Source organism: Tenrec ecaudatus, chromosome 17 (genome assembly GCF_050624435.1).
Source record: "Tenrec ecaudatus isolate mTenEca1 chromosome 17, mTenEca1.hap1, whole genome shotgun sequence".
NCBI lineage: Eukaryota > Metazoa > Chordata > Mammalia > Afrosoricida > Tenrecidae > Tenrec > Tenrec ecaudatus.
The window spans coordinates 86,669,694-86,696,790 of NC_134546.1; the positions used below are offsets into that span (position 1 = coordinate 86,669,694).

The following is a 27,097-nucleotide window of genomic DNA, read 5'->3' on the forward strand; positions in this document are numbered from 1 at the left end:
TGTCCTTTTTGACAACTAATGCCACCACATTCCTCTTGTTAGTCATTACTGGCAGAGTAAGCCATGGGATCTACTGATTCAAAATGGCCAATACCAGTCAGTCCATTTCAGCTCTCGGATGCCTAGGATGTCGATCTTTATGTGTTCCATATCATTTGTCACAACTTCTAATATTTCCAGGTTCATACTTCACACATTCCGAGTTCTGTTAGGAGTCCATTTGTGCATCCGTTTCTACTCATTTTGAGGTTCTGTCCCATGGCAAATGAAGATCCCAAAGGTTTTCTCACTTCCCGTCCGACAGTCGCTGGGAGAGAGCAGCTCCTCCTCAGTCACATTATCAGGGTCACTCTTGCCTGAGAGGCCCATAATGCGGCACTGTCTCCTACCATGCTGTGCTCCCATTCATTAGGCCATCAGTAGCTGACAAAGCATCTATGCTTTGCATAATATTTCAGTGGCCATATACTCCAAAATGGACAGCCAATTCCTTCCTCGTAGCATGTTCTTTGTCTGAAAGCTCTGCTGAAATGTGTTCAATTAGGGTCCCCGCTGCCATTCGAAATATCACTGGCATAGCTTCCAACCTCACAGCAGCACACGAGCCACCACAGGAAGACACACTGACCGACGAGTTATGGACAGGCCAAGTAGGCAATTTCAATGGTACAGTATTGGAATCATCACCACTGCATCCTGAAAGGCCTTTCTGGTGGCCTTAATCTCTGCATCTCTCCAGGTATGCCATGTTGCTTTATGTTATGATTTTTCTAGGCAGAGGGGGTTCTAATGTCTTCCACTTGACTTTCCCTACTATAATTGCCCTTATTCGACCTCCCAGTGATCCAGTATGGGATTTCTGCCCGTTGCTGAGTAGGTCTATCCAAAGCATGCACTCTGGAACTGGAGAAATTATTACAAGATGGGTGCAAGGTACCCACTGGACCCACTTCGAGAGGGTGCTGAGCTGAGAGTTCATTAATCCATTGACTTCGCTACACTCCCACTGTGACCAGTGGACTTTCAAAATGGTTTGTGTCTCCTGCGATTAATGACCAGTAATACCTCAAAACCCAGAGGGCAGTATAAAAGGATGCACATCCCTTTGGCGAAGACGAGGAGAAAGACAAAGAGTGTGTTCTTGGAGGGGATGTTGGGTCCTTCCTCGAAGTGACCCTGTCTGCCTTTCATTCAAGGAGTCTTGGGTCTGTAAACTGGCTCAAGTCTGGGACTTGATGGAGAGATCATGACACTCTCTATGCTGGAGATTTGAGTTAGCTTGCCATTCACCTGATCTGGAATTTTCTACTTCTATAGGTCAAGTAAATATTTAGTTTAAGCTTCCCATCTTTTCCGTCCCAGAGATACCCTGCCTAAGTAGCCAAAGCCGTAGGTCCATACAAATCTGGCTATTCTGATTACGACTTGGACCCTCCCATCCATTAAGGAAACCACAGCCACCTCTCAGGTGTCAATTGAGTGCTGCCATCTGGCCCTTACCCTCACAGAGTCCAATCAACCTCATTGCACCAAGTGTCTTAATTCACTTCAAGCAATCCCCACTATCAAACAGGATGACTGTGTTAGTCTGGGTGGACTAGAGAAAGAAATTCATAGACATGCGTTTGTGTGTAAGAGAGACCTTTATATATAAGATTAATTCAGTATTGAGTAAACATCCCAATCCAGACCAGATCAAGTCCATAAGTCCAATTTTACCCCATATGTCGATATTAGTCCCTAAATTCTTCTTTAACCTCACAGAGCCATGCAATGACGCCAAATGCAGGAAGATCCCAGGCCACTGGGTGGAAAGTCTTGTGGATCCAGTGGTGGTGTAATCATAGCACTGGCAGGGGTCTCCAAATGGCCCCCTCAGCTTTAGGGCTCTATGGGAGCTCCAGGTGTCTTGTCCACAGGAATGTCTCAAGGGAGTTTCTGTGTCTGCTCTCCAGGGAGTTTTTTAAATCTGTCCTGCCTGCAAATGAGGTCATCGAGCTGCAACCTGACTGACAGGCTAAACTCCACACCATCACTCTTAAGTTTCAAATTGACAACAGATTACTACTGGTATGTAACTACCACAATGACATAAAATAGCAATTTCAGGACACTTCAGAAATGCTGGAGTTCCCTTCACAATTGTGGTTCTTACTGTTTTGGTAAAGGCCCTGTCCCAGGGACACTCTCTTAGTGGGTCTATGGGTGCACCCTGACAAATCCACCTTGATGTGCCATTTCCCTAAGCATTTGGAGACTGCGAGAGTTTATTGTGCCAGCCTGGCCAATAAACACAAGTAGGATTAATTGAAGGGCAGAGGGATAAATGGCTCGGTAAGCCTCGCCTTGCTTGTTCTGTGCCTCAAGTTAAAGGGGTACACTACCTGTGGGATGCCTAGCCTGTGGACTGTGTCGCTGTAAGTTGAGGTCCCTTTAAGTCCACATGATTGGAAGGTTCGTCTCTGGAACTGGGGACCCACAGTTGGTGACAGTTGGTGACCTGCCTTGCTGTTTGCTGCCTGGGTATATATAGCCCAGCTCTCTCTACAGAAAGGGACTGGTGACTGGCGGCTCTCAAGCCTTAAAGGACTGCTAGTGTCTCACTGCTTTATAATTTAACTGTTAATTTCTTGTATTATCTACCTGTATACAATTTCACGGTTCATTTCTTGTATTACATATCTATCTTTGTAAATATATTTATATATAATTACTAGCAATCTGGTTTTTGTCTCTCTAGAGAACCCTGTCCAAAACAGAGGCATTCCCCGAGGACATATCAAGAGAGGTCTGCTACTTCAACTCTGCTGAGTGTAGGCCAAACAAGCTCCAGCAAAGCAAACAAATAAACTATGAGATCATCTCCTTACCTCCCTGGCTGAAGCACAGAATGAAGAATCTGTACTTAGTGGGCCCATATTGAAAAAATTATAGTGATCCATATTTATATTCCTTGCCTTTAGGTCCCACACCATTAATAACTACCCATACCTGTTCTCCAGGTTTCTCCCTTTAAATATTAGAACACACTAGGAGTTCTCTAGGTCTACAGTGCATTTCTTCCTGTGTCACCATTTGGACTTGATCTTTGAGGACTCTTCATGACTTAAGTCTGATTATTGGTCTAAGGGTTCATGGACGGGGAGGGTGTTTCCTGGGAACTGCCTGGGCAATGGTCCAAATACAGCCCCAGGCAAGATCAGCATGCAAGTTGGGCTGATCTCCTAAACTCTGTCGAGGGTTAGGTAATGGTTTCATTGGGAGAGGATTAATCTCTTCAGATGGAAGGAGAGGTGCTTATTTCTAGAGAAGCTCAATGCAATCTCTGGATCCACTGTCACCATCCTCTGGATGATTGACCCATGCGCCTCATTCCAAGTTTCAGGGCCCCGTGTCTTTCCAAACAGGGCCCTAACTTTAACATCACACACTTCTTTCAGCTGAGAAGGGGCTGGCATTGTAAGGCAGCAAACTTTTGATAGGACTCCAGGTTTGGTTTTCAGTGACATCTGTCTGTTCCTGAAAGAGATAAGAATTTCTTCACAAGCACAAGGCGAAGCTTTGAGTTGAGGTCATTATGGGGCATTTGGACCAAGCTTCCAAAGATCTCATCTCATATCTTTCTTTGATAGTTTTACTCTTGGAAGAAGTATCCAGCAACCAGCTTCCATAGACCTCCAATGATGTCAAAATCCTAGAAAGATGTCAAACACATGAGCAACCAGAGACTCACTTCTCACCAACACTTCATCCATTGGTGGGTGCTATTTTGGGTATTAGCTTTGCCACTTCACACCATGGATCAACAATGCCCACTCTCTGAGTTGTGACAAACTTTTCTGTCCTTACAGGGAAGGACTTACCAGTGCCAGCAGAATGCAATAAGCCTGAGATCCAATTGAGAAAACTCATCATTAAGATTTTTGTTTCTCTGGAATGAATCATGGTCCCAAATGGGTGAGGTTGGGTTCTCTAAAGAAGCAGAACCACTGGAGCTTGTATGTGTTGGATAGAGAGAGTGGCTTATAGGTTTTTAAAATACCTTCTTCTGCTGTAGTAGTACCTAAGTCCAGTCTTGTCAAGTCATGTTCTCCAGACCCCTGGATAAGTGATGAGAAACAAGCAGGATGAAGAAGCAGAGGTAGCACAGTCCCAGGATAGTGGGCTCAGAGGTGTGAATGTGATGGAATGAATCTAACATTGGTAGTCAACAGATGACTCCTTGGATTGGCAGGTGACACAATGACAGATCACGGAAGCAGACAAAAGCTTCAGCTCTGACAGAAAGCAGAGTGCTAAGGAGAATTAGAATATGCTGGGTCTATCTCTGCTACAAAGGGGATGATGACACCATGGGGGTGTCCGCGGGCTGAGACTTAATAGGTAGGTTGAGCTCCACCCCTCCCAAACCCAGGAGTACCAAGTTGACATAATCCCTAATCATCACCATAATCATCATTGCTTTCTTGAAATTTTCCAGGCACTTAAGTTCTTTCTTTATATTTAAAAATCATTTTATTGGGGATTCATACATGTCTGAATACAATCCATACATCCATCCATTGTGTCAAGCACCTTAGTACATATATTGCCATCATCATCTTCAACGCATTTTATTTGTACTTGAGCCTTTGGTATCAGCCCATTTTCCCCTAACCCGTCACTCCCTCCCTTCCTCAAACATCATTGATAATTTAAAATTTTTTCATGTCTCACATTGTCCGCTGTCTCCCTTCACCCACTGTTCTGTTGGCCGTATCCCTTGAGGGGGTTATATATGGATAATTTTGATTGTTTCTCCCTTTCTCCCCCCACCACCCACTTACCCTCCTGGTAAGGCTACTCCCATTATTTTTTTCCTGAGGGGTTTATTTGTCCTGAATTCACTGTATTGTGAGCTCTTATCTGTACCAGTGCACATGTTCTGGTCTATCCAGAATTGTACGGTAGAATTGGTATCTTGATAGTGAGGGGAAGAAAGCATTAAAAAACTAGAGGAAAGTTGTATGTTTCATTGGTGCTATTCTGCACCCTGACTGGCTCTTCTCTTCCTTGTGAGCCTTCTAAAAAGGGGATGTTCAATTGTCAACAAACGGACTTTAGGCCTCCACTCTTCCATACCCTTCATTCACATTGATGTGATTTTTTTTTTGTTCTGGGTTTTTGATGCCTGGTACCTGATCCCATGGACACCTCATGATCACACAGCTGGTGTGCTTCTTCCATGTGGGATTTGTTGCTTCTCAGATAAATGGTCACTTGTTTATCTTTAAGAATTTAAGACACCAGATTCTATATCTATTGATAGCTGGCACCATCAGCTTTCTTGTATAACAAAACATGTGATAAAATGAGTTAATGCATAAAATCCCAGATGTGCAGAAGGAGTTGTATTCGAGCTTGTGGTAGGTATATAATCTGCTGTCAATTTGAGGATTAAGAGTGAAGAGGTGAAGGTTAGCCTGTCAATCAGATCACAGCTTGATGACCAAACTGGGAGGCACTAAGGAGATGACTATCTTGTTGGAGGCAGATACAGGCTCACTCACTTGGAGACAACTCCATTGAAAAGACACATGGAGCTGCATTAGAGTTCTGGAGCCAGAAGAGCCACATGGAGACGCCCCCAAAGACCAGGTTCCTCTAACACCACTAGTTCCGCAAGATATTCCACCCACTGGCCTGAGTTCTTCCTACATTTGGTGTCATTGCATGTGTTGTGTGAATCTGAAGAGGACTTTATAGATTGACATCAGTCATTTGGGCTAATATCAGACTTATGGATTTGATCTGGATTGGGCTGGGAGGTTTGCAGATGACATGATCCTGTACATTGAAAATCCCAAAAGCTCCACAACAGGAGTACTTACATTAAGAAAGGAATATGGAAGGGTGGCAGGATACAAGATCGACAAACAGAAGTCAGTCGGTTTTCTGTACACATCGGACAGGACCATGGAAGAGGAGATGAATAAGGAAGTACCCTTCACAGCAACTAAGAACAAAGTGAAATACTTGGGAATATATTTAGCAAAAAACCCCAAAAGACCTATACAAGGAGAAATGTAAGACCTTGCTACAGGAAACCATAAGCGAACTCCACAAATGGAAGGACATCCCAAGCTCGTGGACTGGAAGGCTTAACATAGTAAAGATGACAATCTTGCCCAAGGTACTTTACAAGTTCAATGCTATTCTGATTCCAATACCAACAACCTTCTTCAAAGAATTGGAAAAACTGACCACCAATTTCATATGGAGAGGGAAGAAGCCCAGAATTAGTAGAGAACTCCTCAAGAAGAAGGACACAGTTGGAGGACTCCTCTTACCCTACTGCAATGCCTACTACACAGCTACAGTGGTCAAAACAGTGTGGTACTGGCACAATGACAGATACTCAGACCAGTGGTAAAGAATAGAGAGCCCAGGAATAAAATCATCAGGATATAGACAACTGATCCTCGACAAGGGCCCCAAAACCATCAACTGGGAAGCGGATGCCCTTTTTAACATGTGGTGCTGGAAACAATGGATGTCCACATGCAGAAAGATGAAACAAAACGTTTACCTCACCCCATGCACAAGAATAAACTCAAGGTGGATCACAGACCTAGAAGTCAAGCCCCAAACCATCAAGACCATCAAGGAGGGAATCGGGACTAACCTCAGAGCACTGGCCCAGGGAACTCATAGGCTCACTGCAATAGGGAAGGGTACACACACATATGAACTGGAAATCGACAAATGGGATCTAATAAGAATAAAGCACCTGTGCACATCGCAAAACTTCACGAAGAGGGTGACAAGACAACCAACAGACTGGGAGAGGATTGTTAATAATGACACATCGGATGAAGGGCTCATTACTGAAATCTTTAACACCCTCATGGCCTGCAAAAAGAGGAAAACAGTTAACCCCCTAAGGAAGTGCGCAAAAGAACATTCACTAGGGAGGAGACTCATATGGCCAACAAGCATATGAGAAAGTGTTCCCGGTCATTAGCCTTAAAAGAAATGAAAATTAAAACAACCATGAAATATCACCTAACAACCCTGAGGCTAACCCAAATCAGTAAGTCAGAGAGCAACAAGTGTTTGGTTGTGGTGAGATAGGAACCACCCTCCATTGCTGGTGGTTGTGTAGATTTGTCCACAGCCACTGTGGAAAAGCAATCTGGAGATACTTAAAGAAAATGGAAATTTCTCTACCTTATGACCCAGTCATCCTTCTACTGGGGATGTACCCAGAGGAGGTAACAAATAAAACCCAACCAGTCGTATGCACTCCAATGTTTATTGTGGCGCAATCCACAACCGTAAAGACTTGGAAACAGCCTAAGTTTCCATTGATAGACGAGTGGATTAGTAAACTTTGGAACATACACACAGTGGAGTACTATGCAGCGCTGAAAAGCATGGACAATCACATGAAACACGTCATTTCATGGGAAGAGTTGGAAGGAATTATGTTAAGCCAATTATGTAAGCCAATCTCAAAAAGACAAGTATACCATGATCCCCCTGAGGTAAGTACATTCAGCATGGCAGGAATAGAAGAATAGATACTTATCTTGCATTAAACAGGTGGAAGCATAGGTAGTCAGAGTGGGAGGAAGGCAGATCACACCCAGGGAGGTGCGTGTGAGTCCACCATAAAGGGAAAAGGGGGAAAGAGGAGGGAGAATCTGAGTGGGGAGAAACTGAGATGATGACATGGGGGAAGAGGGCACTAATCTACCCAGGGGGAGAGTATTGGTTGTGTCCCCACAGAATTGGAATGTGCATACAGATCCCGCCATGACAAGTCAAACCAGAAGGGCAATGTAACACGCGGAGTAATCCATAAAAAGGCAAGATTATATGCCCAGCCCCAACCAGAATCAGCCTGACTCTCACTATGGAAGAGTGTGCCACAGAGAATGACAATAGATTCTCTGTTGAGGGAAAGGAACCGACCTACTATACCCATATGGAAGCAGAAGCAAATGAAGGGGGAGGAAGGGAATGGAGCACACCCTGGCCCACTAAGCTCAGGGGACAATACCCCGCTTAGAGCAGTCAATGCACAGAGAGGACCATATGGCTGGCCGCATTACAAGATGCAACATCCTGCACTGACACATAACCCCAATGGGACAACACTGGAGACAGTGTGGGATGTGTGACCGAGCTGACCCCAAAACAGAGGAAAAACACTGAAGGTGTGCAATAGAACAGCAAAGGGACGTTCCAAGGGAGTATAACAAGGACTTTCCAAGGGAGTATAACAAGGACATTCCAAGGGAGTATAAAAAATAGACTATGGGACCAGGGCATGGCATCCCATCAGATTCGACCAGAAAATACCCCTAAAGATCAACAAACAGGCCTTGAACTACTTACAGGCTTTTCTGTCTTTTCTTTTTTTCCTTCTTTCAGATTTTGTATATCATTAGCTTTTGTTGCTGCTGCGATTGTCACTTTGTTTTTCTGTATCCCTTTGTTTGGCTCCGTGGAGGTTTTACTTGCATATTATCTCTATAGGTCTATCTAGATAAGATAGGCTGGCTAAACAATGTGGAGAAGAAAACAATGGGACCAAGGGTTGGGGGGTGGGGTCGGGCATGGGAGAATGGAAGGTGAGGGAAGGGAAGTGGTGCTAACCATCCCAGGTACAAGGGAACAATAAGTAGTTCAAAACCAGTGGAAAGGAACAGGTGGGAGGACAGGTAGGGAGAGATCAAGGGAAAAGTAACTGAGAGGAATTACTGAAACCCAATTTAAGGCTGAGCATCATAGTGGGACAAGAGGAAAGCAAAAGGAAATAGAGGAAAGAAGTAGGAGGCAAAGCATGTTCATATGTAAGTATATTTATATATGATGAAGGGGAAATAGATCTATGTGCATATATTTGTAAGTTTAGTAGTAAGGCAGAATTTGGATATTGGGCCTCCACTCACGTACTCCCTCGACTAAACAGACATTCCATGATACCCATCTTCCCTACACGATCGCTAAAAACAAATGTGTGCATAAGCAAATATGGTGAAGAAAGGTGATGGTGCCCAGGTAACAAAATATATATAGTGCCTGGGGTCTTAAAGGCTTGAAGGTAAGCAACCAGCCATCTAGACCAGAAGCCACAAAGCCCACATGGAAGAAGCACACCAGCTTGTGTGATCCCAAGGTGTTGACGGAATAAGGTAGTAGACACCAAAGAACAAAAATCATCATTGTGTGCTCACCTTCCCCATGCAAACGCTTAAGACAAAAGTTAGTGTGGTGAAAAAGGCTGATGGCACCCAGCTATCAAGAGATATAGCGTCTGGAGTCTTAAATGCTTGCAAGTAAACAAGCAGCCATCTAGCCCAGAAACAACAAAGCCCACATAGAAGAAGCAGACCAGCCTATGTGATCACAAGGGGTCAAAGGGACCAGGTATCAAGCACCAAAGAACCAAAAATCATATCATCGTGAATGAGGTGGGGTGCAGGGTGGGGACCCAATGCCCATCTGTAGACAACTGGACATCCTTTTGCAGAGGGGTAGCGGGGAGGAGACGAGTTACTCATGGTGCAGTGTAGCATTGATGAAACACACAACTTTCCTCTAGTTCTTAAATGCTTCAAACCCCCCTCCTCACTATCATGATCCCAATTCTACCTTACAAACTTAGTTAGACCAAAGGATGTACAGTGGTGCAGATAAAAACTGGAAACACGGGGAATCCAGGACAGATGAACCTCTCAGGACCAGTAGTGAGAGTGGTGATACCAAGAGGGTGGAGGGAAGGTGGGGTAGAAAGGGAGAACCAAATATAAGGATCTACATATAACTTCTTCCCTGGGGGATGGATAACAGTAAAGTGGGTGAAGGGAGACATCGGGCAGTGTAAGATATGTTAAAATAATAATAATGTATTAATTATCAAGGGTTCATAAGGGAGGAGAAAGGGGAGGGAGGGAAAATGAAAAATGAGGAGCTGATTCCAAGAGTCCAGGGGAAAGCAAATGTTTTGAGAATGATGAGGGCAACAAATGTACAAAGGTGCTTTACACAATTGATGTACTTATGAATCGTGATAGAGTTCTATGAGTCCCCAATAAAATAATGGATAAATAAATAATAAAAATGTATTTAAAAAAATAAGATAAACTTACCTGTTGCCCTTGGCAAGTCTATACTTACCTTTACCCATACAAACATTTATTCATTGTTACTCCTAATTCCTTTTTATTTTATTTCTTATCCTTCAAAACAATAAAGAATATTCTGAATTTTTTAAAAAAGAGTCTGGCCCTCAACAAGATTATCTGATACAATGGTTGCAACACTGGGCTCAAACCTAAGAGAAATTTGGAGGATGACACAGAACCGGCCGTTTCTTGTTCTGCTGTATGTTGGGTAGCTATGAGTCAGAATCCATTCCAAGCACCTAACAACAAATACAACATATGAATAGTATTACACTATCATAGAGAAAGGATCAAATACCTAGAGAGAAACTCAACAAAAATATTCACCCAAGAACTAAGCTACCCAATTGTGGAAGTTGCATAACTTCATGTCAATTTAAGAATATAAAAGTATAGGGATGGGGCTTAGCCTGTCAATCAGGTCTCAGCTGGATGATCGCATTTGGAAATGCCAATGAGATAAATGGCCCTCCCAGGCCAGACCTTCCCTCTCTACTTTTCTTCACCTTCCAGTTGAGGAACCACACGCCATGCTGAGAGGCGCCAAGATCCCTGTGATGCTTCCACCATTACAGGACTTTGCACAAGACTTTGCACCCACTGGCTTCTTATCTTCTTGCATTCTGCATCATTGCATGTGGTTGCATGAGTGGAGATGAATTCATGGATTGGTATTGAATCTATGGACTAGTGTCCGATTATGGACATCAACTGGACTTGGATATTTGTTTGATATATAATTATGCTTGATATACAGCTCTCTGTTACACATACACAATGTCCTTGGGTTTGTTTCTCTAGTCAACCAGGACTAACACAACAACTATACAACTTGGTCTTTTAGAGAAATGCACAAAACACCATCCAACAACAGCACAAGAGGCATTCTTCTGGGCATCCTTTGGAAATTCTTATAAACAGATCACACGTTAGACAAAAAAGCAAGACCTACTCCATAACCACCCTCACAAAGGGAACAAAAATATATATGGTAGCTATAGAAAAATGTGGTGAAAAAATAAGATGGTGCCCGGCTATCAAATAAAATAGCATCTGGGGTCTTATATGCTTGTTTCCTAACAAGTAGCCATCAAAGTGAGATGACAATTAAATCCACATGAAAGAAGCACACCAACGTGAATGCCTGAAGGATTGTAAATTCCATCATCTGGAGCCAAAGAAAGGAAAAGTATCTGAGCCTTAATTGTGAGATTCTGGTTTGCAGAAGGTAATGGATGACAGTGAAAGCCTAAGACATATTAGAGAGATCTACACAGGAAATAGGCCTCTGGTGATTCCCCTCTATCCACACTGGAGGGATGGGATGAAACCTGTTATCATACAGATGACTTGGAGAGACCAAAATGATAAACCTGACTTCAACAATTAAAACTCAGTTAATGTCCCATGATTCAAATAGGGCCTGTTCTGAGTTTCAACCTTTTCTGCTTGTTTGTTTATCATGTTGGGTTTACTCAGAGGTAATTTGTCATTGGGGTTAAAACTTTTTAATTTTTGATATATGTTTTCAGCATATGAAACACAAGATTGATTCACTTGTAGAGACAGCAATTGGAATAAGGGTTCCTGTGGGCTACAGTGGGATACATGGGAGTAAAGAAGAGCTGATCTCAAGAAGTTCCAAAAGGAACAAAATGTTTTGAAACTGATTGTGGTAGAAATTGTACAATGCTGCTTGATGTGCTTGAACTATAGAAATCATATGATATCTGTCTCAGCTCCCAATACAATTGTATTGAAAATAAAATGTCTGGAAATGCTTTTAAGAATGGGTTGAAAGCATTGATTTACTACAAACAGAAGCTCAAGGGAGAATACTAAATACACAAAAATTGAACATCACCTTGCTTAAAAATTACTACGTATTGAATAAATGAGAACCAACATTTGGTATTTCCTCCGACAAATGTAAATAAAAACACAAAATGCCAAAAGCTAGGGGTCACCACTCATTTGGAACTAAGAGGCAGTTTACAGTGATACACGATCAGAATAACAACAGATTTTGAGAGAAAGAGCACTAAAAACAACAACATAACGCAAAACACCTAGCACCCATAAAAGTAAAATAAAATCAACTTTCAGCCAAAGACAAAAATAAACCATGAAGATCAGAGCTTAAATAAATTAACTTGAAAACAGAAAATTAGTAAAAAGGATCAACAGGCCAAGAAGTTGGTTCTCTGGAAGGATTTAAATATTGGCAAATCACTGGTCAGACAAACAAAAGGACAGAAGATACAAATGAGAGAAATAAAAAATGAAATTGAGGGTGTCACATGAGAACCAACAGAAAGCAAAGACAATCCTATGAATGTCTGTGATCCATCAGATTTGGAAATCATGAACAAGTGGAGAAATTTCTAGAGAAACACTACCTACCAAAGCTCAAACGGACAGAGACAGAAACATAGGACAGGCTACAGCAGAAAGAGAAATTAACCTGATCACTAAGAAATTCCCAACCAAATCAAGGGTGGTCCTTCATGGCTTCACTGGAGAATCCTTCCAAATACACAGGAAGAGTCGGTATCATTCCTGTTCAACGTATTCCAGAATGAAGAAGAGAAGGGCCAACTCTTAAAATCATTTTTAAAGCCAGAGTAATCCTGATAATCCAGGCTAAAATGATGATCAAGGGTGATTCATACCAGGTATGCAAGGGTGGTTCCTACATAATAAATAATCATCAATTAATCAACTATGTAAATCAATCAATCAATTGGAGGGGGGTGGATTAGGGTCATATCAATTGATGAAGAAAAGGCATTTGATATATGCCAACATCCATTCCTGATAAAAATCCTCAACTACAGAAGTGAAGATCCTCAACATTATAAAGGCTATGGTCACAAAAACAATGGTCTACATGTCACTCAATGGCAAGGAATTGAAAGGATTGCCCTTGCAAATGGCAACCAGACCAGAATCCTCTATGTTATCCTTCTGACTCAATATTGTGTCAGAATAGTTAGGCAGAACATAAACCAACTAATGACATCTAGAATATATGAACTGCCAATAGAGGCAAAACTCTCTGCATTCAACGATGGTATGATTCTACACTGTGGCTGTTACATAATCTACTGTCAACTTGAGGAAGGGTTGTTAGTCTTGCCTGTCAATCAGGTCACAGCTTATTGACCTCACTTGAAGGCACAACAGAGATACAGGGCTCACTGGAAGCCATACCTGCTCTCTCTCTGCTTCAACTCCCTGCAAGATACTCCTGCTAACAAGGCACCTGGAGACACACTGATGCAGCCAGTGTGCCCTGAAACTGCAAGAGCCATGTGGAGACCCACAAGGGCACGGAGATGTTTCTACCACCACTGGAGCCACATGACTTTCCACCCACTGGCCTGTGATCTCCCTGCATTCAGTGTCATTGCATGTGTTGCAAGAATCTGAAGAGGAATTTATAGACTGGTATCAGATATATAGGCTAATATGGAACTTAAGGAATTAATTTAGACAGGGCTGGGATGTTTTCTTAATAGACAATTACTCTTTTATATAAAGCTCTTTCATGTACACATATGAATGTCTGTGAATTTGTTTCTCTAGTAAACCAGACAAACACATACACATAGAAAAGCCCAAAGACTCTACAAGAACGTGGTGAAAACGGATCAAATCAACAAAGTGCCTGTGTAAAAGCTCCACATTAAAAAAATAAAATCCTGGATTTTTGTTTAGTATCTAAGAGAACACTCAAAAGGAAATTTAAAAATATATATTTATCTTACAATGGGCACACCAAAGATGAAATGCTTAAGAACAAACCTAACCAGAGAAACAAAGACTTGTGTGTGGAAAACTATACAATTGTACTGCAAGAAACCAACAGAGACCTTGTTTACAGTAATAAAATCTCCTGTCAATTTGTGAAGGGGTCGAGTCTAGCCTGTCAATCAGAACATAGCCTGTGAGGCCTCCCTGTGGGCATTGTCTTCTCCTGAGGATTCTGGGAAGTCCGATATTCCTCCCTGGAGGTAGGAGACACTCTCAGCTTCCTGTTCCTACTGACAATACACATTGAGCTATGCTGCTAGAGCCAGTGCCCTGGAACTGGAGGACCCAAGTGGAGACCCCTGCTAGCGCTAAGATGCTGCCACCACCACTGGATCCACAAGATTTTCCACCCACTGGCCTGTGATCTTCCTGCACTTGACATCATTGCATGTGTTGCCTGCATTTGAAGAGGAGTTTGTAGACTTGTCTCAGATATTTGGGCTAAAATCAGATTTATGGACTTGATCTGGACTGGGCTGGGCTGTTTTCTTAATGTGAAATTGCTCTTTGATATAAAACGCTCTATTAACACACGTATGAGTGTCTATGAATTTGTTTCTCTAGTGAGCCCAGACTAACACAGATCTACATGAATGGAAGAAGATACCATATTCATTAATAGGAAGATAAACTTTGTTAAAATGCTGATATCACCCTAAGCATCAAGAAAAATCATGGAATCATCATTTTTGAAGAGATGGAAAAGTGAATCACCAACTGAGGTAATTAGCTTATTGTGCCACCCTGGCTGATAAACACATGTGGGGTTAATTAAAGGGTGGAGGGATAAATGGCTCGGTGACCCTCACCTTTCTACTTCTTGGGGCTCTTGCTTCGTGATGGTTGGACCAGAGTGCAGTTGCCTTAGTTCCCTGCTTCAGCTAGCAAGGCTTAGTTCCTGCAAGACATCGCCAAGGAGAACCCACAAAGACCTGCCCTGATGCAGCCCTGGGTGCTGGAGCAGCCATATGGAGACCCTGCCAATGCTCAGATAATACACGTTCATTGATTTGCCTTTCTTCCTGCAGTCAGCTTCTTTGCTTGTGTTTTGTGAGATGGAGGAGGATTTTGTGGATTGGTGTCGGACATAGGGGTTAATGTTGGACTTGTGGGCTTGGGCAGCAATGGGTTGGGATGTTTTCTTGATGTGCGCATAACCTTTATATTAAACTCTCTCTTATACAAGCGTTTCTGTGGATTTGTTTCTCTAAAGTACCCAGACCAACACACCAACTCTATATGGAAAGGGAAGAGACACACAGGAAGCAAATCACTACTGAAGAAGAATAAGTAGGAGGACTCTCACTTCCCAAACTCAAAGCCTATTGCACAGCCACGCTAGTCAAAACAGGCTGGTGCTAGTTCAAAACGAGAAGCGTTGGACATTGAAATAGAATAGAAAACCCAAAAATATACCCGTTCACTTACCAGAAACTACTTTTTAACAAAGGCCTAAAATATATTCAATGAGGAGTCTCTCATCTTTTCAACAGATGGGACTGGTAAAATTGAATTTCCTCAAGAAGAAAAATTACACGGGGCCCACATATCTCACCATATACAAAAATGAACTCACAATGGATTAGAGGCCTAAATGACAAGAATCAATGAATGAATAAGGATAAGCTTGGCGGTGAAGATGGGGCACAAACACTGCCAACCACAATGAAAACCATACTCAACAGAAGGCAGAACATGTGATTTGGAGCTCCTGAAATAAGACACTGACTGAATCAGAAAGAGCCTTGGTGGCACAATGGGTGAAGGTTGGGCTGCTAACCACAAGGTCAGCAGTTCAAAAGCACGAGCTACACCACCAGGGACAGATGAAGCTTTCTACACAAAAAAAGAGTTACAGTCTCAGAAAACCACAGGGGTCATTCTACCCTGTTTTTCAGGGTCTCCACGAGTCAGAAGCTACTCAGTGGCAAATTGTTTCTTTGCTTTTACTTTTTAAATGTTTTTCTGAATCAAAAAACTTCACCAAGAGACTATAGGGGAAAACCGTGGACTGGAAAAATTTAATTGAAAGTGACGTACATACAGAGAAAGGCATCAATCTCTAAAATCTATAGAAAATGTCAAAACTTCACCATGATAAAGATGAATCAGCAATTTTTAGAAATGGAAAAAGGACATGCATACAGATGAGAGCCAGGGTAACAGCAAGATACCATCTCATGCCATAATTGATGGCAAGGTTCAAAGCACTAGAAAATGACAAATGCTGAGGGAGTCTGAAAAGATCAGAAACCTCAAGCACTGCTGGCGGGACTGTCAGACAATAACTGTTGTAGAAAGTGGCAGGACAACTCCTCAAACAGTTGGGGACCAGAATGACACAGGAACCACATGAACCAGCAATGGTGCTACTTGGTATGTAGCCTACAGAAGCAAGCAGCAAAGCAGAAACATGTTCTTGGCAGCACTATTGGCTGAAGCAAGAAGATGAAGACAACCTAATTTTCCATTAGTGGGAGGACTGGTAGAGACTGGCATATACACACAATGAAATACAGCACACTGTTAAAGAATCATGGTGCAACCGTGAAACATGGCAGGCCATGGATGGATTGAGAGCACATTCCTACAGCTAAGGGGAGCTAATCACAAAAAGAAAACATTCTATGGACCAATATTCTGGGCACGGTGTGTGTGTGTGAAGGAATAATTTTCATACAAAAAGAAACCGATTTTGATGGGTACAGGAGGTGAGGGAAAAGGAGAGGCGACAGTAAGAGATTTCAGATGAGAAAGGCACTCACTTGGACAAAGGGAGAGAGAATATTCTACAAATGGTGGCTGGAAGGGTAAGAAGGGAGATAGGGCAAGTCATGGGGAGGTTTGATCATGGTTTCACTTGTGGAAAGCCATAAACAAGGATGTAAACAAATAGAAGGGAGAGGGAAAGAGAGAAAGTGTTATACCTGAGGGGTCTAAGGGTATTTTCATCGTAACATGAAAGGAGTCCGACAAGAACCCAAGGAGCTGGGACAGGACGGACACAGGACGAGCGACCATAGAACACACCACGTGCACACACATTTTCCAGAAACACTGGAATCCTGGTGGGAAGGGACTCTACGGGGCTCCCACCCACAGGGCTCAACTAAGAAGGGGGGACACACTGAGGGACTGTGACAGAGCGCTCACTGTGGGTGAGCAGACCATGGCCAACTCGGACAATGTGCATGCATCTAGCATCTTCAATGCATCTTCAGTGGAAGCCTGAGGCCATCATCCCTTTGGACCATTAGACAGCAGAGGGATGGACCGAGGACGGTGCCAAAGAGAGGCAGGAGGGACACCCAGGAGACCGCCTACAGAGCACATAGACAGAGACCACACATCAAGATTGCCTGACCCATGGGGAGCATTGGGAGAAGGGGAAGAGCGTTGCTTGGCTGAGGGGCACAGGGCTCATTTCAGGAGGTGGGACAATTTGGACAGGGATATCAGTAATGGTTCCACAGCACGAAGAGTATAATCAATGGCACTGAGTTATACGTGTAGAAGTCGTTGACATGGAGAATGCTTTGTTGTGTACACTGTTGCTCACTGGGTCTGGGGGAAGTGTGTGACTGTAGGACCAGGTGCCAGGACCATTCTGGCCCCCTCAGCAGCCTACCTTGCATGAAAACCAGGGCAGAAAGAGGGCCAGGTGGGCATGGGCACCCCAGGGGTTGGAGAGGGCACTACAGGCAGCCCACAGTGACTGGGGCCTCTGCCTGCAACCACCATCTCCCTGGTTGCAAGGAGACCAGCCTCCCCCACCAGCCCACATGAGATGCCCTGCCTGGTCTGGTTTCCCCCAACGGGCTCAAAGACAGGAACCAGCCAGATGAAAAGGGCCCTGGGGGAAGCCAGCAGTGCCAGCATGTTTCAATCCCATTCTTAGTGGTTCCAGCCCTTGGTGGGGTCCGCCCCTTGGGGGCCTTGTATGGGAGGGGCACAAGCCTGCCCTGGTGAGGGGGCAGCACAGGACACTAACTCAGTGAGTCCAGAGGATGGGGAGCATCACACCTGTGGGTGTGTGGAGACTCATCCAAGGGAAGGGGAGTTGAGGGGCCTCAGGGGGAGCTGCCAGGACCAGGTAGGTCCTGGATGGACAAGCAGAGGAGCCACCAGGCCGAGCAGACTGAAGGGGTGACCACAAAGAAGTGGGAGCTGCCCATTGCAGGGACCTCATCGCTGTGGCTGGGATGCAGCGATGCCAGCGTAGCAGGGGCCCAGGGTAGGCAGGGCTGGGGGTGCATGGGCTCTGGATCCTTGCAGACAGTGCTGGGATGGGGGTGCAAGGACTCCAGGGAAGAAGGGAAGAAAACAATGCCTGGCAGGCCTGCGCAGGATCGAGGGGCAGAGAGAGCAAGTGTTCAGAGTAGCAGTCCTGGTGGGGCGGGTTCAGCACAGAGGGGTCCCCCAGTGTCCAGAGAGCCCCACTTGGCCACATGGTGCCGGCAGCCATCTCAGGGCAGGGTTGGAGGCAGTATTCCCAAGGGTGACCACCCATGGGTGCAGCCAGGGATGAGGACAGTGGGGGCAGAGGTGTTCCTGTGGACAAATGCTAGTACGAGTTTGGAGACAGTGACAGGGGACAAGACGAGGTAACCAGGAATAGACATTGAGCTGTGAGATCCAGCCATGTTGGAAGGTCAGTGCTTGCCTTGGTACTGGGGAGCTTAGGGGCCAGCGCTGAGCTGGGGGTAGATGGTGTGGCAGGGAGTGGCCTGGCATGGGACTCTGGAGGATCTCAGGTGGCAGGGAGCAGGGAAAGGAGTGGTGCCTCAAGGCGCTACAGTGGGAGGGGTGGTACAAGCAGCAATCTAGAAAGTCTCTTTGGAAGCTCAGATAGAGACTGGGGGCTAGAAGGTATGGGCTGGGAGATGACAACTGGGTGCTGGGTGCTGAAAGCAGGTAGCTGGGAGCTAGATGTGGGCAGCCAGGGCAGATCTTGGAAGCTTGGTGCTGGGTGCTGGGAGCTGCGAATTGGGATGTGAGTGTGAGGCATAAAAGCTGGGTGCTGTCAACAGAACGCTGTGTGTTGGGAGCAGTTTTCTGAAATCTGAATGGTGGGTGCTAAAAGCTGGATACTGAGAGGTGAAAGTGGGGAACTCAAAGCTGAGTGCTGGAGCAGAAAGCTGGGCTGTAAAGCTTGGTCTTGAGTAATAGGTGATGGGAGTTAAAAGCTGGGTGCTGAGTCTGGGAAACTGGGTGCTGGTGGCTGGGTGCTGGAAGCTAAAGCTGGGTAATGGGTGCTGGGACCTGAATGCTGAGAGTGGGGAGCTCAAAGCTGGGTATTGGATGATGGGTTCTGGGAGCTCAAAGTTGGCTTCTGGGTGCTGGGAGCCGCGTGCTAGGTTTTGAGAGCTGAATGCTTCGAGCTAAAACTGGATGCTGGTTGCTGGGAGCTTGATATTGAAGCTGAAACCTGGGTGCTGGGAGCATAAAACTGGGTGCTAAAGGCTGGGCACTGGCAGAAGAAAGCTGGGTGCTCAGGACCAGTGGATGAATGCTGAGGGCTGGGTCTGGGTCTGGAATCCGAGTGCTGGGAGCTGAGAGCAGGGTACTGGGTGCGGGTGGCTGAGAAGTGAGAGCTGTGATGTGGGCACTAGGTGGTAAGAGCTGGGCGCTGAGGATAAGAGCTGAGAGCTGAGACTCAAGAACACTAGCTAGGTGCTGAGCGCTGGATGCTGGAGCTCCGAGGCTGCGTGGGTGGTCCCGGGTCATTGGAGGTGTGCATTTGGAACTGGGCATTGGAGAATGAATGCTGCGGGCTGGCAGGTACTTGCTAGTAGCAGGGAGCTGGGTGCTGGATGTCGAAAGTGGGTACTACTGTCTGGGTGCTGCCTGCCAGGTGAGGGGAGCAGCAGCTGGGTTCTGGGAGCAAAGGGTTGTGTGAGAGCTTCAGGAATTATCTCTGGGCAGTGCGCATGGGATCTGGGTGCTGAGGGATAGGAACTAGGAGCAGGGGGCAGTGGGAGAATGCTGTGGGCTGAGCGGTAGGCACGAAGTCTGGGTGCTGGTTGCCGGGTGTGTGATCCTGGTGGCTGGGACCTGGAGCTGGTTGGTGTGAGCTGTGAGTTGGGAACTAGTAGCTAGTGGCACTAGTAGTTCTAGTGGCACAGTGTGCTGCTAACTGCAAGGTCAGCAGTTCAAAACCATCAGCCCTGCCGAGGCAGAAGGACGATGCTGTCTACTCCATACAAAAGAACATTCTCACAAACACACTGTGGTGGCTTCACTCGGTCCTAGAGGGCTGCTCTGAGCTGGTATCGGCCCACTGGCATGGAGGGAGAGAGCTAGGTGTGGGGTGCTGAAGCTGGGAGTTGGGGCATGGGAGTTACTGCTGAGGGCTAGAGACTGGTTGCTGAAGCTGGGAGTTAGGGGCTGGGATCTTAGGAATGGGAGTTTAAACTGTATTCTGGGAGGTGGTATCTCATAGCTGAGGGCTAGGGGCTGGGTGCTGAGGTTGGGTGTGAGGAGCTGGGAGTTGGGGCATGGGAGTAATAGCTGAGGGCTAGGGACCGGGTGCTGAAGCTGAACTGTGAAGTAGAGGCTTGGAGCTCAGGCTTGGGAGTTTAAACTGTGCTCTAGGAGGTTGTATCTCATAGCTGGCGGTCAAGTGGCTGGGTGCTGAAGTTGTGAACTAGGGGCTGGGAGTTCGGCATGGGAGTTTAACCTGTGCTCAGGGAGTTGGTATTTCATAGCTGAGGGCTATGGGTGAGGGCTAGGGGCTCGGTGCTGAAGCTGTGAACTACGGGCTGTGATCTGGGGCGTGTGAGTGTGAGTTGTTCTCTGGGAGCTATCAGAGAGCTGAGGACCAGGGGCTGGATGTGGGTGCTCAAAGCTGTGTCCTGGCAGCTGGTGGCAGAGCAAGCCTCCAGGGACATGGTCTGAGATCTGGAGGCAGCTATATGCAGACCAAAGAATGAAAGGGAGGTTCATGGTGGGCTACTGGGGGAGAGAAAGGGGTGAGCTGCATGTTGGGAGGTGGAAATAGAGGCTGAAAGGTGAGAACTGGGGGTCTGTGAGTTCAAGCTAGGGGCACTTGGCTGAGAATTAAGGACTGGGAGGAGGGGCTGGGGGTTAGAGGCCATGGGCTGAGCTTTGGGGGCTAGAAGTGTGATTCAGGCACTGAGTGGGCATTGGGTGTGGGCACTGGGGCAGGGTGCTGGGGGTGGAGGCCTGCTGCTCCCACCAAGGAGACGGGGCCTTGACAACTGAGCAGAGGAGTGGAAAGGAGATTATCCTGGAAGCCCAGGCCCAGGCTCAGTGCTGGGAAGTGAGGGCATGTGGCGGGTGAGAAGGGGACTGGCAGCTCTGAACTGGTGGCAGTGCCATGGGTCTGAGGCTAGAGACAGGGGCTGGGCTCAGGGAGCTGCAGGGTACCTCTGAGGGCAGGAGGCTGGGAGGCTCAGGGTCCTGCAGGACCAGGATCCAAGATGCTGGGAGGGAGGTGGGCACCCTGGGCTGAGCATGTGAGGAGGCACTTGGTCTGCATTGACAGAAGGGCAGCAGGGAGCAGAGGCTGCATATGGCCCTGGCAGGAGCAATGGGCCTGGTGGGAGGGGATAGCTGGTTCAGAGAAGGGATATGGTGGCAGAGGCCCCTGGGCTGAGGGGGAAGTCAGAGGCTCTTCAAGAGGGCTGGGCTCTGTGTCAAGAGCAAGCTGCCAGAAGCTGGGCTCACAAGGTAGTTGATGGGGCAGGAACTCAGCAAGGAAAGGTGGGGGAAGAGAGACTCACCAGCAGGGCCAAAGTCTCAGACCTGAGTAGTTGAAGCCCTTCCTCCAGCTGAGGCTCCTGCCCAGAGCACCAGCACCACTGAGGAGGTTCCTGGGCAGGGAAAGGCTAAGGCCTGGGTGGTGGTGGAGGGGAAGAGGGTGAGTCAGCCCAGCTTTTGCACACTGGGCCATTCTGGGCGTAAGCTGGTGGCCTGGGAACCAGGAGAGCTGAGGAGGGGACGGTTTCCAGGCCTGACTCTAGGTCTGGTGGAGCAAGGCAGGTGTGGAGCCAGGAGACAAGCGAATACTGGGCCTCCTGAGGGTCTACAAGGACAGGGGCCAGGGAGGACGGGAAGGCCACAGTGGGCCTCACTGGGCACAAGATCAAGGTCAAGGGAAGCAGGACCTCAAGACTCAGAGAAGCAGGAAACCGGGCAAGGCCGGGGCTCTTACTGGGTCTGTGGAAGTCAGTGAAGGGGCATAGGCTTCCAAGCCCAGGAGGGCAGTGAAGGAGCCGGCCTGCAGGACCTGCCCTGACACTGGCCCTGCAAAAGCTTCCCTGCAATTGGGTGAAAAGGGGATCGGGGGTTCATGGAGACCCAGCCTGAGGAAATCAAGAGCAGGGCCCCAAGATGCTCCGGACAGAGAGGGTGGGACTGGGGTCAAGGCAGAAACCACGACCAGAGCTAGCACACTCCAAAAGAGGGCCTGGCTGGGGGAGCAGTGGTCATTGGCACGGAGATGACAAAGAAGGTGACTTGAGCAGGGATGTGTGTCCAGGGAGTATACCAGACCCGGTGTGGCATCTGGCAAGAATAGAAACGGGCCACTCATGTCTGACGCTGGCAGGTGAGCAGAGTGGGAGGGGCCCTAGAGGCTGGGAAACCCCCAGGCAGAACAGGTCCAGTTGACTCCCGGAGAGTTGGCCTGGGGGACCAAGCTGAGCCCGAGGCCCCGGATATGAAGTGAACCAGAGCCACCAGAGGTAATCATGGAAGGGGTAACCCCAGAGCTACTCCACTGTGGTTCCATCATGGGCCCTGTGGGGTGAGGGCTCTAAGGTGGGATTGGGCAGCTGGGCAGGTGCGATGTTCCACTGTGACCATCAGGTGGGCTCCATTGGTGCCCATCAGCGCAGAAGTGGGGCCTCATGGGAAGGCTGACCAACTTGGTGGAAGCACAGAGTCACGAGGGATCCCTCTCTTACAGACAGCCCCAAAGCACCATCGGTCTATCCCCTGATGCCCAAATCCAGAGATGCATCTGACTCCACGGTGACCTTGGGCTGCATGGTCAAGGATTTCTTCCCGGAGCTGGTGGCAGTATCCTGGCCCTCTGTCCCCCAGGCTGATGTACACACCTTCGCACCCATGCGGCACTCATCTGGCCACTTCTCCCTCATCAGCATGGTCACCATGCCCTCCAGCAGCTGGCCCAGCCAGGATTATGCCTGCAGCATCACCCACACGCCCAGCAAGACCAAAGTGGACAAGAAGTTTGGTGAGCCTTGGGCAGGGGCACAAGTGAGGAACCACATCCCAAATCCACAGCTGACAGGCTCAGGGTCCTCCTGAAGTCCTGGACATACCCTGGGATGCAGAGCAGGCTGGTGATCCCTGCCAGTCTTCCCCACCTAAAGAGCTACAGCTGTGTGCCCTCCCTGGTGTTCCCATGCCAGTCCTAAGGCAGGCATAGGCTTAAGGCCTAAAGACTAGCCCCTGGGCTGAGTAAGGTGGTGGGTCTCAGAGTTTCAGAGAAGAACTGGCCTTGACCCCCACCCACCTCAGCACTGATCTCCTCTGCACCAAGGTCACCTTGCTCCACTCTGTCTTCTCTCTCCCCAGTGCCAGATGTCAGCTCAAGAGCAACCACTGAGTGTAGATGCCCAGGTAATGTGAGCACGACCTTTGTGAGAGAGCCCTGTACAACACCCAGCCCCCTCAGCCTCCCACCCTGTCACTCATCTCAGCTCTGTTCAGCAGCTCCTGAAAATCTGGGAGGACCTTCCGTCTTCATCTTCCCACCCAAGCCCAAGGACACCCTCATGATGTCCCGAAACCCGGAGGTGACCTGTCTGGTGTTGGACGTGGGCCAGGATGACCCCGAAGTCCAGTTCAGCTGGTTCGTGGATGGCACAGAGGTGCACACAGCCAAGGATGGGCCGCAGGAGGAGCAGTACAATGGCACCTCCCGCGTGGCCAGCGTGCTCCCCATCCTGCACCAGGACTGGCTCTCTGGCAAGGAGTTCAAGTGCATTGTCAACAACGGGGCTCTTCCTGCCCCTGCTGTAAGGACTGTCTCCAAGGCCAAGGGTGAGACAGGAAGTCTTAGGGCAGAGGGTATGGGCTTTTCCAATCTCTATGATGGCTTTAACACCTTCCCCTCCCACCACAGGACAGCCTCGGGCCCCTCAAGTGCACACCATGGCCCCAGTCATCCTTGAGAAGGACAAGGAAATGATCAGCCTCGTCTGCATGGTACATGGATTCTACCCCGAGGAGATCAATGTGGAGTGGAAGAGCAATGAGCAGCCTGTGCCCCAGGCCAACTACGTGAACACGCCTCCCCAGGTCGAGGCTGACGGGACCTTCTTCTTGTACAGTAAACTGATGGTGCCCACTAACATCTGGGATAGAGGATCAAGTTACCATTGCGTGGTGATGCATGAGGCCCTGCACAACCACTACACCCAGAAGGCGATTGCTCGGTCCCCGGGTAAATGAGTGTGGGTTTGCTGGCGCCTCCGCTTCCTGAGGTCTCAAGTACGCATGTGGAACCTCCCTGTAAATACACCCCCTCCAGCAGATTCACCTTGAAAATAAAGCAACTAGCTCAGCGCTGGGGTCCTGCGAGACTGGCATGGTTCTTTCTGAGGTCCATGGGAGCCCGGTTCTGCCAGACTACGTGCTCAGGCAGGGACTGAGGCAAGCCAGTGGTTCCCCCGCTTGGGATCCCCTACCAAACAGCAACGGCCCATGGTGGCTCCATGTCACATGGAGCTCCTGCTGTCCCAGGGCATCTCTGAAACCAGATAACTCTGCACACATGCACACAGCTGGTTGTCTGAGCCAGGGAGGGCACTGAGCAGGTTCCTCCATGACCCCTGAGCTCTGAGCCATGGAAAAGAAGCCCCTCCTGCTAGATGGCACTCTGGCACCCTCAGGTCACCACCACTCACACACCACACACATGACAGCAATCACATGCTCACCAGTGCAACACCCACACAAGCAAACATCCAGACATACGGGTCCAGATTCACACTAGCATAAATGCATGCATACGCAGAGATAGACATGCACGATCTCACACACACACCTGAATATATGCAGAAGCACATGCAAAAGCCCACACGGGAACACATGTTCACACACATAAATAGGCACACAGGCACTCACAGTCATGCACACACATGTACATACACACATGTATGCACACAAGTATACACATGGATACCAATGAACTTACACACATGCACAGCAATATATGCACACATGAGCAAACACATTTAGACTTACCCAGAGGCAGGTATATACGCACTCACATTCATGCACACACATATACATACACACACATTCATACAAATATATACAAGCCCCCCAGTGCACACACCCACACATGCAGACATATGGGTCCAGATTAACACTAGCATAAATGCATGCATACACAGAGAGACAGACATGAATGCACTCACACACACCTGTATAAATGCAAAAACCCACACGGGAACACATGTTCACACGCATAAATGGGCACACAGGTACTCACAGTCATGCACACACATGTACACACACGCATGCACACAAATAGATACATGGACACAAAAGAACTCACACACATACACAGCTATACATGCACACACGAGCAAGCAAACATATTTAGACTTACACACAGATGCGTATAAACTCACTGAAGCTCATACATGGAAACGCACACATGGGCACACAAGAGCTCACTAACACACATACCCTTACACATACATGAACAAACCCACACACATAGGCAGATGCACAAGAACTGGACACACGTTCATTTACTTAGACATACACATAGACACACAAGCACGTGTACATGGATAAACACAAGGGAACACATGAACACACACCCTCAATAAGAAACAGACGTACTTACACATACCCACACACTCAAAGAGCACATGGTCACATGTGTGCATGCATGAACATACACACAAGCATGTGCACTGACAGACGCACACAACACATGCCTCGCCAGGTGTCCCTGTGAGCACATGCCCTCCTGCAAACACACAGACCAGTCTCATACCACCCCAACCCACATTGCCTGCACAACTTCTCCCTCACCAGCCTAGAGGAGTCAGCCCAAGGGAAGGCACCTACACCCCCTCCCAGACAGGGCCTCCAGGACAACCCAAAAGAAGGGGCTGTCCAGGGCCCCTTACCTCTCCACAAGTTCACTGCTCTGATGGCGAAGCCCAGGGATGGTGACCCACGCACTCACCCTCCTGCCCTCTCACACACAGTCAAAGCCTTGCACCGTCCCTGTCACTGTGGGTTCTCTGCTCACCACTGGGACTCCCTGTGCCTTCTGCTGTCCCTCATGGCCTCTGGGCCTTCTCAACAGGACAGAGTTTGAAGTCAGGGAGTGGAAGGGGCTCCATCAGAGTGGCCTTGTCCCCAGATGACCCTTTAGGGTTCCCTGACCATCCCTAGGCCAGAAGCCAAGCGAGAGGCTACGGTTCCCAGAGTTGGCCAGGTCTCCATGGAGGCCCAGGGGCTTCTAGCCATGCTAAGGTGCAAGCTGTAGGACAATGACTGGACTGAAGACTGGGGAGAGAGCCAAAGCCAGCCAAGCACAGCCAAGGAGAGTTTACCCTGGGGCCATGCAGGCCCTGCCCTACCGAGGAGGGGACAATAGATCTACCTTCAAATAGATGAGTCCTCCCTGCTGCCCACCCCCAATCCTTGAGTGCATGTTGGGGCAGGACATGCTCACTGACCACTCTTCCCCTGTCCAGAGATGCCCCCAGATGAGAGTTGCGCAGAGGTCCAGGAGGGGGAGCTGGATGGGCTGTGGACCACCATCACCATCTTCATCACCCTCTTCCTGCTCAGCGTATGTTACAGCGCCACTGTCACGCTCTTCAAGGTCAGCATCTCACCACCTTGCCCCAAGCCAGCCCCCAGTCCACTGCCCCCCAACAGGGCTCCTCACCCAGCAGCAGAGGCTCAATCAACCAGGCTGCCCACCTGTGAGGGGTAGGCAAGGGGCGGGGTGGCTGGGGATGCCCTGCTCACGACTACCCCCATGTCACCCACAGGTGAACTGGATCTTCTCCTCCGTGGGGGAACTGAAACCCACCATCGTGCCCAACTACAGAAACATGATAGGCCAGGCAGCCTAG

At 47.9% G+C, this 27,097-nt stretch overlaps 1 gene segment (V, D, J or C); it reads left to right on the forward strand.

Annotated features, from left to right (window-relative positions):
• The first annotated feature begins 18,095 nt into the window (after window positions 1–18,095).
• On the forward strand, window positions 18,096–27,097 carry LOC142430578 (immunoglobulin heavy constant gamma 1-like). The segment is given in 7 exon segments: window positions 18,096–18,225; window positions 22,924–23,237; window positions 23,591–23,603; window positions 23,697–24,026; window positions 24,109–24,429; window positions 26,711–26,841; window positions 27,014–27,097. Coding segments are annotated over 7 exon segments (1,323 nt in total).